Source organism: Canis lupus, chromosome 17, assembly GCF_011100685.1.
Source record: "Canis lupus familiaris isolate Mischka breed German Shepherd chromosome 17, alternate assembly UU_Cfam_GSD_1.0, whole genome shotgun sequence".
In the NCBI taxonomy this organism is placed as follows: Eukaryota; Metazoa; Chordata; class Mammalia; order Carnivora; family Canidae; genus Canis; species Canis lupus.
In genome coordinates this window covers 39,516,314-39,530,011 of record NC_049238.1, presented here as the reverse complement: position 1 = coordinate 39,530,011, position 13,698 = coordinate 39,516,314, and the positions used below count along the sequence as shown (strand labels likewise).

Genomic DNA, 13,698 nt, shown 5'->3' with positions numbered 1-13,698 from the left:
TTTATAACACCAGGAAGATTTTATTTCAGTGTTTCAGAAAATGTGACTATGCTTGGAAAGGGTTTACTTTGCTACAACTCTGGTAACAAAGATTGTGTCCTAATTTTTATAAGCCACCTCAGGCAGGCAGTGGAACACTTCAGATTAACATTTATGTGCTTTTGGAAGGGCAGTAAAAAAACACTCAAGAAATTCAAGAGTTGTCACAATTTCAGGGAAGACAGTGGCTTCTGCAGCCCAAGCTGGCTTTGTATACTCAGAGGACACAGAAAATGTCTTCTGTGCCCCTTCCCAAACAGGGACACCCGGGACAGCTCCCCCCTTGTTGATTGTTGCAAGTCTTCTGGCAGAAGACAGACCCACAGAGAGGGGCTGTGAACTTCTCCGATCAGCCCAGGCCTCGCGCAGCAGCACGGCTAAATCAGTACCCGTGGTTTAGCTCCTGAGCACGTCATCCTGGAAGTGCCCCCGGCATGTGTCCCACCAAACAGTCACAAGGAATCAGAATCAGGCATTCAGGGCTCTCATCAAAGGAGTGACCTCCATTCTCCTTCCACTTAATTACCTGATATTCTATGTGCAGTAGACGTGGACAGAGTTTTTACAAATTAAATAATCTTCTTAAAATACAATAAAACATCATTACATAGAAGTCTCTTGGAAAAGTCTTTCCAATTCAATTCTCAAAATTACCTTACAAAATTTTGTGCAAAAACACCAACCTCAAATAAATAGGGGGGGACAAAGTGGGAAGAGCGAAACTGTTGTTTTTTAAATTAAAAGTTAAAAACCCCAGCTGCACCTCTAAGTATTTTGCAGGATGCGCTGCATCGAGAAGGCTACGAAAAACAGCCTTCAGAGTCAGAGTTGCATTGTCACATGAGGTTTCCCTGTGTTCAAAATTCACAATGGATGCCTCCGCTGAGATCCTTCACCACGCCCTCTTTGACCAGCTTGAGGAGGAACCTGGTCTCCGTTGTCACATTATGCATGGTTTGAAAGTTCATGGCAGCCATGCAGAGATTGTCAAAGTAGTGCAAAGGTGTTTTGGGTTGATTGAGGTCATATCCAAAGCCTGCCAAGCTGACTTCATCACACAGATGTGTGGCTAAGACAACGGCAATGACACCAATGGTGGGCACGTTCTGAAAAAAGAAAAGACAAAACAAAGCTTAGCACAATTCACCGTTTTCCAAGTGGTATACATGCCTTGCAAAGTCACAGTGGCTTCACTATGGGCTTCGATTTATACAGCATGTGGTTTTATAGATCCTAGAATCCTAGAGTCTGACTTTCCACCCAAGTCAGCAATCTAGACTCTAAAACATGATCTGTGATGTAAATACCTCTGAACACACCACCAAGAGGCAGCCTGGAAGCTCTTCTTGTACCAGACTTAAAGTTCTTCGTAAAACTTCTACCTACTGGTCCTACAGGTGATGACCAGAACTGCAAAACAAGTTCATTTCCTTTCTTACATGATAAAGATCTACAAGGTCTGCTCTAGAATCGGTGGTCACAGGACCTCCCAAAATCCTTCTTGGGACCCATTTCTAGAGGTGGCCCTTCTTTGCTGGCCCCTGTGGACAATCTCTGCCTGAGACTGTCCACAGAGCAGCCTCCCTTCCTGCCAGTGAAGGCTATGTTCACTTCTTACCTGAAGCTATGTCCCACCTAAGGCCCTTGTTTGCTTTTCTGGCAAATAACACTTACAGGCCATTTTCACATGCACAGCTGCTAAGCCAGTTTCTGTTCACCCTTTATTTGGGCAATTTTTAGGCCCAAATTAGGGATTTCCACATTTGTTCCTTCTAAAATGTCTCCTACTGACTGTGGCCTAATGTACCAAATGTCTGAATCATTCTGGATTCTCATTATATCATCACTCCTGCACGTCTGCTATCTTGCCACTTGCAAATGTGGAATCATGCTTTCTGGATCTCTGTCTCTTGCCACTTGCAAATGTGGAATCATGCTTTCTGGATCCCTCTCTCAGCCTTGGGCAAAAACAGTACCCAGGGTAGAGAGAACAGAAAGTTCCACAGTGGTCCGAGTACTCCCCAAAAGGTGACAGCTGATCTACTAATGGAATTCTGTTGTACAGTTTTTCATGTGTAAATGTACCTACTTTGTTCATCCCGAGTCTGTGGCTTCCAGAAACAACTCTCCATTTCTATAACCTGGAACAACAGTGAGCCCTTCAGAGTTCATAGTTTAAGTGGGGTTAAGAACATCAACTGAGCTCATCATTTGTTAGGCCACCTCCTGCTCCTTCATGTGTTGTATCTGTGTCACTTGTTAAAAAGAAACTCAAGAGTCACTGAATACAAAAGAAGTTAACCCAAAGGAAGATTTCTTCCTTTGGTTCAGCCACAGGACCATAAAGTAGTGACCTGTCTTACCTGTGGCCAGCTCTGTACCTAGCGTATCGGGAATACTCAACCAGTATTTGCAGAAGGACTGTGTGAAACCAGCTGCTCATAGGGGCAATGTATGGAGAGAAACTCAGAAGCCATCGAAAACCACTCAGAGATGCTATCTCCAGAACATATCCCCTAAGATCCCATCTCATAACCCACCAGACTTCCCTCTCTTCTGGAAGGGCTTGCATACCAGAAGTTCCTGACAACACCATCCCAGTTTGGTGTTTATTTCTGGGCTTTTCCATATGCATCTCTATACATGCATTTTTATTTTTATTTATTTTTTTAAAGATTTTATTTATTTATTCATGAGTGACAGAGAGGGAGAGAGAGGCAGAGACACAGGCCGAGGGAGAATCAGGCTCCATGCAGGGAGCCTGATGTGGGACTCGATCCCGGGTCTCTGGGATCACGCCCTGGGCTGAAGGCGGCGCTAAACCATTGAGACACCCGGGCTGAGCCCCATTTTTATTTTTAAACAAAAATAGGATGGTATAAATGTTCTGGAACTGGATTTTCTTGTTTAATACATTATGGAGGGGTCTTTACATCCCTTAATTTTCCTTCATCCTTAAGAGTCACACAATATTGCATTCATTACACATAATATGTTTAAACAATCGCTTAATGAGAAATGTTTAGATTGGTTTTAGTCCTTTGCTGTTAACATTATGGTGAACATCCTAGAATAGCCACCTTTGCAGATTTCTCTTCTTTTTTTTAAAGATTTTATTTTTAAGAAATCTCTATACTCACTCAATGTGGGGCTCAAACTCACAGCCCTGAGAGCAAGAGTCACATGCTCCACTGACTGAGCCAGCCAGATGCTCCTCTGATTTTCTTATAATAAAATTTTTAGAGTAAAATTGCTGGGAAAAGACTATTCACATTTAAAGCTGATATATTTTGCCAAACCACCCTCCAGAAAAGTACCAACTTATAATTCTACCTGTATTCCTGCCAAGCAAAGACATTATCAAGCATTTAAACCTTTGCTAAAAAAACAGGGGGAAATGTCATTGTGGCTCTAACTTACTTTTATTTCATTATTGGTGAAGTTGAACATTTTATCATGCATTCCTTGGCTGTATTAATTTCTTCTTTTGTGTAATGTTTGTTCATATCTTTTCCCCATTTTTTTATTGGTCCTCTTTTCTGTTTTATCTAATAAGATCTTATACTTTAGAAGTATTTACTATCATATATATGATAAAATTTCCCCTGCTTATTTTGTGTTGATATTTTTTGCTGTTCATTTCGTATTTTATGTAATTGTATCTGCTAATTTTTTAAAGATTACTTTTTTCTTTAAGATTTTATTTATTTATTTGAGAGAGAGACAGCATGAGTAGAAGGAGAGGCAGAGAGAGAGGGAGAAGCAGACTCCTCATTGAGCAGGGAGACTGACATGGACTCAATCCCAGGACCCTAGGATCATGACCTGAGCTGAAGGCAGATGCTTAACTGACTGAGCCACCCAGGTGCCCCTAAAGGTTACTTTTAAAGTAAAAATCTACCTACAAACCATAGATGAACATTTCCCTATGTTTAAAAAATACTATGGGATTTCATAAAGACACAGGGCAGTTGAGAAGATACAGAAACCCATGGATAGTGAAACTTCTTTATAACTTAATCTTGTCAAAGTTTGTTTTAAGTCTTTTTTTTTTAACTGTTTTGTTAAAATTGATGCTAAATTGATGCTAAAATTGATGCTAATTGATGTCAAAGTCTGTTTTAAGTCTTTTTTTTTTTTTTTTAGTTGTTTTGTTAAAATTGATGCTTAAAAGTTTTAAGTCCATGTTCTGGAGGATCCTATGTGTTCTCACATGGGGAAGAGCAGCTAAAGCAACCTATAATATAACAAGTCCAATCAGAGACCCAACAGCTGCTGCTGAGGGGCAGAGGAGCCACTCTCCTCAGAGAGGGAAACAGGTACCACAGGCTGACCAGAAAAACTGGTCCCAGACATGCTCCTGCTGTGGGCACAAAATACATGGCCCTGGTGGCCTCCCCATGGATGGAGAGGCAGGAAAGCCTCTTGGGGAGGGCAGAGCACTGGAGAAAAACGGTGGCCTGCTAAGGGAAGAGCTTCAGCTGTGTTCACAGAAAGCTGGGTATTCAAACCTGAGGCTGGGGCCAGTGTTGGAGTTCGCTGTTACCGATCATAGTAAAGAACTAGGTTTTTGTTTTAAGGAGCCTATTTAAGGGGATCCCTGGGTGGCGCAGCGGTTTGGCGCCTGCCTTTGGCCCGGGGCGCAATCCTGGAGACCCGGAATCGAATCCCACGTCGGGCTCCCGGTGCATGGAGCCTGCTTCTCTCTCTGCCTATAGTCTCTGCCTCTCTCTCTCTCTCTCTCTCTCTCTGTGACTATCATAAATAAATAAAAAAATTTAAAAAAAAAGGAGCCTATTTAAGTATTTGGTTTTCCTAGGAAACACAGAATTCTTCCTTTAAAATTTACACAGGAGTTTAAAGAACATTTTTAATTAGAATTTGACTCATAGGGGAGGGGTGACTGGGTAGCTCAATGGGTTAAGCATCTGCCTTCGGCTCAGGTCATGATCCCAGAATCCTGGGATCCAGCCCCTAATCAGGCTTCCTGCCCAGTGGGGAGCCTGCTTCTCCCTTTCCCTCTGCCCCTCTCTGCTCGTGCTCTCATTCTCTCTCTCTCTCAAATAAATAAAATTTGATTCATGGGGCAAATAGAAGAATCTGCTAATCTGCCTACTGGTTGACTACATCTAAGAATCTAACTCATTGTTTGGAAACTGTAACCTTGAAGAGCCTCAGGTATCTGCTAGACAATATCTCAGGACTCCAGTGTGAGCAGTACCCCTGCCTTTTCCAAATTCCTTGCTTTCCTTTATATATGGAGATTTTGCTTAAAAGTTTGTTTAAGAATGGGGGCTCCTGGGTGGCTCAGTCTGTTTAGGTTTAGCATTGGACTCCTGATTTCAGCTCAGATCTGGATCTCAGGGTCATGAGTTCAGCCTCCTCATTAAAAAAAAAAAAGGATGATTTCCACCGCTTTTTTAAAATTTATTTAATCATGAGAGACACAGAGAGAGAAAGAGGCAGAGACAGAGGCAGAAGCAGGCTCCATGCAGGGAACCCGACACGGGACACGATCCTGGGACTCCGGGATCACGCCCTGGGCCAAAGGCAGACACCCAACCACTGTGCCACCCAGGCACCCCTCCACCGCTTTTTAAAAAGTTATTCTAAAGACACAGGCTTAGCTATTTGGGTCATAAGGAAACCGACAATAAAGGCAAGCCACCCTCCCAATGGCAGCACAGGCCAACCGAAGGTAAAGAATTTCTATTGCAGTGAGCAATCTATAGATAGCACAAAGGTTCTCAAATAAGGCTGCAAAATAAAATCACCCAGGGGACTTTGAAAATCCCAATGTATAGACCACAGCATAAAACAAATAGGAAGTTTGGGATGGGACCCAAGCATCAACTGAAAAGCACTCTCTAGGGGGTAAATTTTATTTACTATTACCTATAAAGTGATGATAAATGTCAATTCTTACCTAAGGAGCCCCCAGAGTTAAAAATGTAAAGAACTTTCAGACCACCAAAGTGCCTTTCAGTGACCTACCATTAGTGATCAGAGTCCCAGAGTTAGAATACCTTAAATAATATCTTAGTGACATAAATTTCAACATATGGACTATACAAAAGAGATGAGTCACCAGGGGAAAAACCAAGTAAACAATGAGGAGCCCTAAAGTCAGGATGCAGATCGGCAAACACACACAGAGCATCTCATCAGTGACTGCATTTCTACACTGGGAGACGCTTCTGGGTATACAGCTGAGCGTAAGTGAAATCTGTACAGAGGTCTCCCTTCCAACACAGAGAAGAAGAGTTAACTTTCAATTGCAACAAAAAAATACCTTATCTCGGCCCCAGAACCTTGACTGGGGCTCTGAGTATTGAAGGATGTCAAAGGCGGTCTCTTTGATAATAACTGGATTCAAAATCCTGAAATGTTTTGGCTGTAGTGGGATTTTTTCCGCCACCTGCTTCCAAAAGAAGAGCCGCACCCAAAATGGCTACGGAAAGAAAGCAAGCAATCATTAGGGGTACTTAATCAAGTGATCCTACCATCAGAAGGTGAGAATGCATCCCTGTTAACCAGCACAAAGCTGTGGGTGTGACCTCAAGTGGGCTTGTGTGCTGCATTCTGCAGCACAGTCATGGAGATCTATGCCAATTCGATACCGCAGTCGGAGTAGCAACCCAAAGGACCTGTTCTACGACGCAGTCGGAGTAGCAACCCAAAGGACCTGTTCTACGACGGTGGCATTTGACAAGAAGAGAAAGTGTAGAACCAGCTCTGGTTTGTTTGGGGAAGAAATTCCCCAGGTTGTGATCTGAGATAGTAAGGCTTTTTAGGACCTAAAGGCATTTTTGTCCCAGGGAAGACCAGGTGAGCAGATCCAGTTTAAGGGTATTAAGTGCTGTGAGTGCCCCACTCTGATCAGGCCCTCCCCCTGCATCCTCTCCACTGACTTGCCCTAAGTCATAGCCCTATGAAGTCTCCTGGTAACCGACTGTAAGGCATTTCCTCCTATGTGCTTCATCTTCCAACTAGACCAACTTCTATTCAATAGAAAAATCTAGAAGATCATGATAAACTCTACAGAATCTGGCTTTGCAGATAGAAATTCTCCATCAGATGGAGCTTATGTGAAAAGTCTACTATATCCTATTAATTTTGCAGAGAGCTAGTTTTCGGGTGTGTCTACAAATGTTAGATTTGACCTCTGAAATTTATTTCAGCACAATGGATGCGGCTATAAGGTAATATGATTAATTATTATAACAAACAAAAGGGGATATGACCAAGCTCATGTTGAGTCCATTCCCTCAACACCTGGCCCTCTGGAATTCTGAGAATTTCCTCCAACAAAAGGACTGCCTATCAGAGCATTTTTAGACAATCTCTTGGGGAATATTCCTCAGAGGTTTCATATATATACTCTTTTGAAAAAACCTCAATAATGGTTTATATTCATCCAAGCAAATCTAATTTCTAGATTATCCAAGATATATGTAAATTCAAGTCTGGTGAGTAAGGTAATAATAATTTTGGTCCAAAACTTGATATTTCCATTAAGTAATGATCACAATTTCCATGTGATCAGAATTTAATCTTAAATTCTGAAAGTAATTCCCAACAAGGACTGCTGATGGCTTTCTACAAAGGCAGTAGTTATCTGAAAGACAACAAAAAGTATAACTGACCCTTAAATGATGTGGTAGGGGAGGGGCACCACCATCCCCTCCTCAAGAAGTTGAAATCCACAGATAACTTCTGACTCTCCAAAAACTTAACTACTAATAGCCTACTGCTGACCAGGAGCCTTGCCAATAACATAAAGAGTTAATACGTATTTTCAATGTTATATGTATTATATATTGTATGTAATCTTAAAATAAAGCAAGCTAGAGAAAGGAAAATGTTATTCAGAAAATCATAAGGAAGAGAAAGTGCATTTATAATACTGCACTGTATTTATCGAAAACAACCTGCATATAAGTGGACCCAGGCAATTCAAACCCATGTTGTTCTGCGGTCAACTGTATGCATTCCACTGTGTTTGTTTAAAAATAAAAGTCTGGAATTACAATAAGAGATCCCTCCACTTTTTACGAAGGAACACTGGATAGCTGAATTTCTAGTGCTTACCAGGGTTTCATTTTTTACCATTGCTTGAAGCCAGTTGAAGTCAACACTCTTGAATAAAACAGCAACAAACAAGTCATTGGAATAATATTCAAGGTCAGACAGTGGCGCGCCCTCTGGATAAGTCATCCTTATAGTAGTTTTATTACCAACATGCTCAGAATATCCCTCAACTGGTGCACTGTTTAACCTAAATTTAAAAAAAGGACAAAAGTAGATTGACAAAGCAAGCCATCAACTATCTTGTCATATCATGCAAGACATATGCAAGATCCCTGCGTTGTGTTCCCCACATGTTTTTAGAACTGAGAGTGAGCTGTGGGTCGGAAGTAAGGCCTCTTTCCCAGCAGCCTCAAGTCCCTGAGGGATGCCCACATCTCCTCTCTGAATGTCAAGCAATTCCATCCAATCCTGCCATTTTAAGCCAACCCAAACATTATACTTTGGGCTTTCTCTGGGCATCAGTAATGTTTCCTTGAAAGCTTCCCGTTGTGCTCAGATATTAGATGTTCTTGCCAGAATTTCAAAAAGGTAATCAGAAAGGAAACCTAGAAACCAGGGCCAGGCACAATTATATGGACAGAGTTGGGACCAAGGAGGGCACTGGGCCCGGGTACATCCTTTATTTATTTATTTTTTTAACATTTTATTTATTTATTCATGAGAGACACAGAGAGGAAGAGGCAGAGACACAGGCAGAGGGAGAAACAGGCTCCATGAAGGGAGCCTGACGTGGGACTCGATCCTGGGACCCCAGGATCACACCCTGGGCCAAAGGCAGATGCTCAATCACGGAGCCACCCAGGTGTCCCCCAGGTACATCCTTTAAAGCAAGGATGTGGGACACTTAACACCTGTTAGATCAACCAAGGCTCTTACCAGGCATTAGGTTTTGGGGCAAATTCTAAGAATTCTTCTGAAAGCACTAACACTCACCCAAAGAGTTTTGTAATCTCAAAGTCTACTGGGCTCTTCTCCTGCATCATACACCTCTATTGTCACACTTGTATCTCAGCATTCTTCTCTATTATATTGCCATTTCTTCTAGATTTGATACCTACCTCTGGATTATCAAAGGATATTATTACACATGAGGACCAAATGCAAGGCATGCCCCTGAGGCAGTTATTTTTCTCCCCTTTCTTTTCTTTTTTAGAATGAAGGACATTATCAGGGTTGCTGGTGAAATCTGGATAAGGATGTAGATAGGACTTGTATTTTCTCAGTGTTAATTTCCTAATTCTGAATGCTGTTCTGTGGTTCTGCAGTTCTATGATAGTCCTCGTTCTTGGGAAACCCTCACTGACTTATTTAGGGGTAAAGGGGCTTGATATTTGCAACTAACTATCAAAGAGTTCCAAAAAGAATAATAAAATATATGGGGAGAAAATCATGAAGTAACATGATGAAGTCGTTACCAGCTGGATAATCTGGGGGAGGAAGCATGAATGGGAAGTTCTTTGTACTATTTTTGCAACTCTTCTGTTAAATTTGAAATTATTTTACACCTAAAAGTTTCCCGCAAAAAAATTCCTTTTATTTTTTAAAAGATTTTATATATTTATTTGAGAGTGAGAGAGTGAGAGAGCGTATGCATGAGTGGGGGTGAAGGGCAGAGGCAGGGGAGAAGCAGACCCCTCCCTCCACTGAGCAAAGAACTCACTTGATGTGGAGCTTGATCCCAGAACCCTGGCATCATGACCTGAGCAGAAGGCAGATGCTTAACTGACTGAGCCCCTCAGATGCCCCATCCCCCAAAAGCTTCTTAACTGATATTCTCCCTCCTAATCAGGGTAAGCCACCCTTCCTCTGTCCCCAGCACTCAGTGGCCTCCCAGAGGCCATGCATGAAGTCCATGCTCCCCAATGTGGTGATCTGTGGGCCACCATTAGGCATCAGGCCACCTTCGAGCCCCTTTCCCAATATCCTGGTCCATCTTCCTTAAAGAGAATAAAATGGAGTCTCTCATTGTCAAGCAGGGGACTGTGTCAAGCAATGATGCAAGCAGGTAAAGGTCCTGCAGCTAGGATATACTGCTGGGACCAGCATCAGCTGACAGCCCAGAAATGATAATGAACAGACCAGAGGCGGTCTGCAGGGGCCCAAGACCCTTTAAAAAGGGGAGGACTCTAGCAGCAAACTGTCAGACTCCTCAGACATGACTCTTCTACGTCCGACCACTTAAAAAAGACAACTGCACTGAAGGATCTGCCTGATGGATCTCCAAGCAAAACCGAGATCCTTCACTGCTTGAATATAAGCAGCATGAAGTGCCAAGAGCTGACCCACACCACACTGAGGCCTTATCTGTGCACCCACAGACTGATTTCACATTCGGTTTGTTAACTTCATACACCCCCCGTTTTTTTTGTTTTTTTATTTGAGAGAGAGACAGAGAGACTGAAATGGACAGATAGGAAGAGGCAAAGGGAGAGAGCAAGAGTGTAGGGAGGAGCAGAGGGAGAGGGACAGACACTGTGCTGAGCCTGGAGCCAGAGGTGGGGCTTGATCCCAGGACCCTGAGATCGTGACCCGAGCCGAAACCAAGAGTCAGATGTTCAACTGACTGAGCCACCCAGGGGCCCCCTTACCCTCTTCTGTCATCTCGTCTGTTGTGTGGCTTGTCTTATGGTCTGCTCTGTTAGGCTGTGTAAGAAGCCAGGTTGAAGCACATGGTGAAATGTCATGGAGTTTGGAATCTTGAACCTCCTTCCTAATCATGATTAACTTTGCTTTAAGACTGAATAAAGCTGACATTGTGGAAAGCCAACTCGTGTGTGTGCCTTCATAGTGTGCTCATGACATTCCTCCTGCCAGGGCGGGGCTCCACACCCTAGATCTCCCTGCCCGCCTCCTCCCTGAAGAGCCAAATGGCACTGTTCTGCCAAGGCCAGCTCAGGGCTACCCTTCCCTCCCACCATTCCTCTCCTCTGGCCCAGAGTGTGCACTGTTGGCACCCCTGGCTTCTCTCCTCTTCTCTTCCTATATTAGTCATGCACCATTAAATGGGCACGAGGCCCTGTCTGCCTGCACACACATCTTTCAACTGTTTGCATGGGGCCAGGAATTAGCTTCTGAAAGCCTCATACCCTGCATTTGGACTGCTGGCATCTGGCCTAGACTCTGGCCCTCAAAGTCTTCATTGGTGACAGTAACAATGATGGCTTCATGGAGGAATGAGAACATCTAACGCACGTTACACAGTGTCTGGCACAAAGAAAACATCCAGTGAGGGGCACCTGGGTGGCTCAGTGGTTGAGCATCTGCCTTTGGCTCAGGTTGTGATCCTGGGGTCCTGGGATCAAGTCCTGAATCGGATTCCCCACAGGGGGCCTGCTTCTCCCTCTGACTATGTCTCTGCCTCTCTGTGTCTCTCATGAATAAATAAATAAAATCTTTAAAAAAAGAAAAGCAAGCAAGCAAGCATCCAGTGAAAGGCAGTGGTTATAGCCTCCTTCACCCCAACCATTACCATCCTCAAAGCCTAACGCCACTCCTACTCCCTCATCTCACACCATTCCTGCTCTCTGGCCATTGAGGACTACAGCACCCCTTTTGCCTTTAAACTAGGTTCTTATCTGTTTCTTTTCATTTATCTGTTTATTTCCATGTATCCCAAGCCCAATGTTAAATGCTTAGCACTAAGTTCTAAGTGCTGTACATTTGTGAACTTGTTTTGTCTTCACAGTAAGCCCATAACATGTGTACTGTTACTGCCTCCAGATGAGGAAACAGGAGCACAGGACAGTTAGGAATCTTGCTCAAGATCACAGCTATTGGGAACAAAGGTACTATATGAATACATCACTTTCACGCTCAAAATATCTGAAATGGATCTTGTCATCCTCTCTCACTAACCAGACATTTTCCCCAACTACTCCAATTTCTGACAGCAGTTCCACTAACATGTGAGACCCCAGACTGGAAAGCCTGATGTCCCCTGGCATTAACTGTCAAGCTGTTGGGAAGTCCTATAATGGACTTGGAAATGGACCTCTTGGAAATGGATCAGTCTCCATTTTCACTTTCTCTGCCTCACACCAGGCCCACACATTCATGCACTGACCACAACCTTGACACCCAATCCGCAGCCCGGGGCTCTCCTGCCTTGGGACAAACGCACACGCTCCTGCTGAACAGATCTGATGAGACCCAGAGTACATTGTACTTCTGGTTCTGCATATCCTTCAGGTAGGGAGAATTTATTCAAATGTATCCAAATGTATCAAAAGCCTTAAAAGCATTCCAATATCTTTAAGCCAACAATTCTAAGAATTCTTAGAATTATTTCCAGGGAAATAATCAGAGATAAGGACAATAAGTATGAGATATGCAGGGCATTTTCACAGTAACAAAGAATCTGAAAAATTCAAAATATCCAGCACTAGAAGAACAGCTGAATAACTTATGATACTCTCATTTAAAGGAATACTAAGCACTTGGAAGAGTTAATTTTCCAAGAAATATTTAATGACCTCAGAAACTGTTCATAATGTTGCTAAAAAAAAAAAGCAAACCACTTTATAAGAATACAGATGCACTCATTAGTAGTGTATAGAACAAAAGTGGAACACAGCTGATGGATAGCGGTTGGTTATTTGGGCTACGAGGGGTTATTTTTCTTCCTTGCATTTTTCTATATTTTTTTAATTTTCAAGAATGAACCTATTTAGCTTTTATAAGGAAAACAATTTTTAGCCAGCTGAACCAAAAAGAATCTAGGATGAGTGGAGTTCAGATTGTGTGCTTCCTTTGTCCCCACCAGCACTGTCTCATGGGGTGCACCCACACCGAGCCCCATTCCCAGAAGCCAGGCATCCCCCATACTTACTCCCCAACACTGTGCCCTCTCTTGGTCCTGCATAGCTCAGGCTTCCTCCTGAATCTCTACCCAACCTTCCAAACCTCACCTCTTCTGACAAGATTCTGCCAAATCTGGGTCAGTATGGCACAGTTTGGGGCATCTAATCATTTCATATTTTTGTTTCATTATCTTAAGCAGTAAGTCCCTAGCAGGCAGGGATTTGGCAGTACTTTCTGCATCCCTGTTGCTGGTATGGCACTGACCAACAGCAGTAAAGTGAAGTCTAGAGGTGAACCCATGTACCTTATCACCACATCGAACTGGTTGAGGGCCTGGCCCAGTGCTAGTCCGTGGAGTATGCCACCGCTTCCGATGACCACACAACGCCTACAGCTCTTTGCTCTCAAGTGTTCGGGCATGTCATGCTCGGGCAGTATTTCCAACAGGGTCTGGACTTCACTGGAGAACTTTCGGAATCCAAAAGGAGGATCATACTTGTACTCGGCTTCATTCATTTTGGGGGTCTCCTTCACGAAAGGTGGCAAGTCCGTGCTGTACCTGTGCTCGAACAACTGCGCCATCGACTTCTTCGCAAACTTGGGTCGGCACTCCTTTTGCAAGACTTGCTGAGCATATTTCTGAGCTCTCTGGAATGAAATCACAGCGATCTGAGTTTGAATAACTCTTAGGCATTAGAAATATCATCTTACAGATGACACTGTGTCCTGCGATGTCTGATAGAGCTGCCTGTCGATTACTCTTTCAGC

At 43.2% G+C, this 13,698-nt stretch overlaps 1 protein-coding gene across 2 annotated transcripts in view; it reads right to left on the bottom strand.

The window, feature by feature from the left end:
* Positions 1-13,698, bottom strand: part of ST3GAL5 (ST3 beta-galactoside alpha-2,3-sialyltransferase 5) — a 51,485-nt gene continuing 37,787 nt past the window's right edge. Inside the window, exons 4-7 of one of the 2 annotated variants that reach the window (XM_038561552.1) lie at positions 13,235-13,578; positions 8,131-8,317; positions 6,332-6,490; positions 1-1,145 (exon numbers count right to left, since the gene is read on the bottom strand). In XM_038561552.1, coding sequence (XP_038417480.1) covers positions 897-1,145; positions 6,332-6,490; positions 8,131-8,317; positions 13,235-13,578 — 939 coding nt within the window. In that variant the 3' untranslated portion in view covers positions 1-896. The remainder of the gene's footprint in view (positions 1,146-6,331; positions 6,491-8,130; positions 8,318-13,234; positions 13,579-13,698) is intronic. The other variant, XM_038561553.1, reaches the window with a different exon arrangement.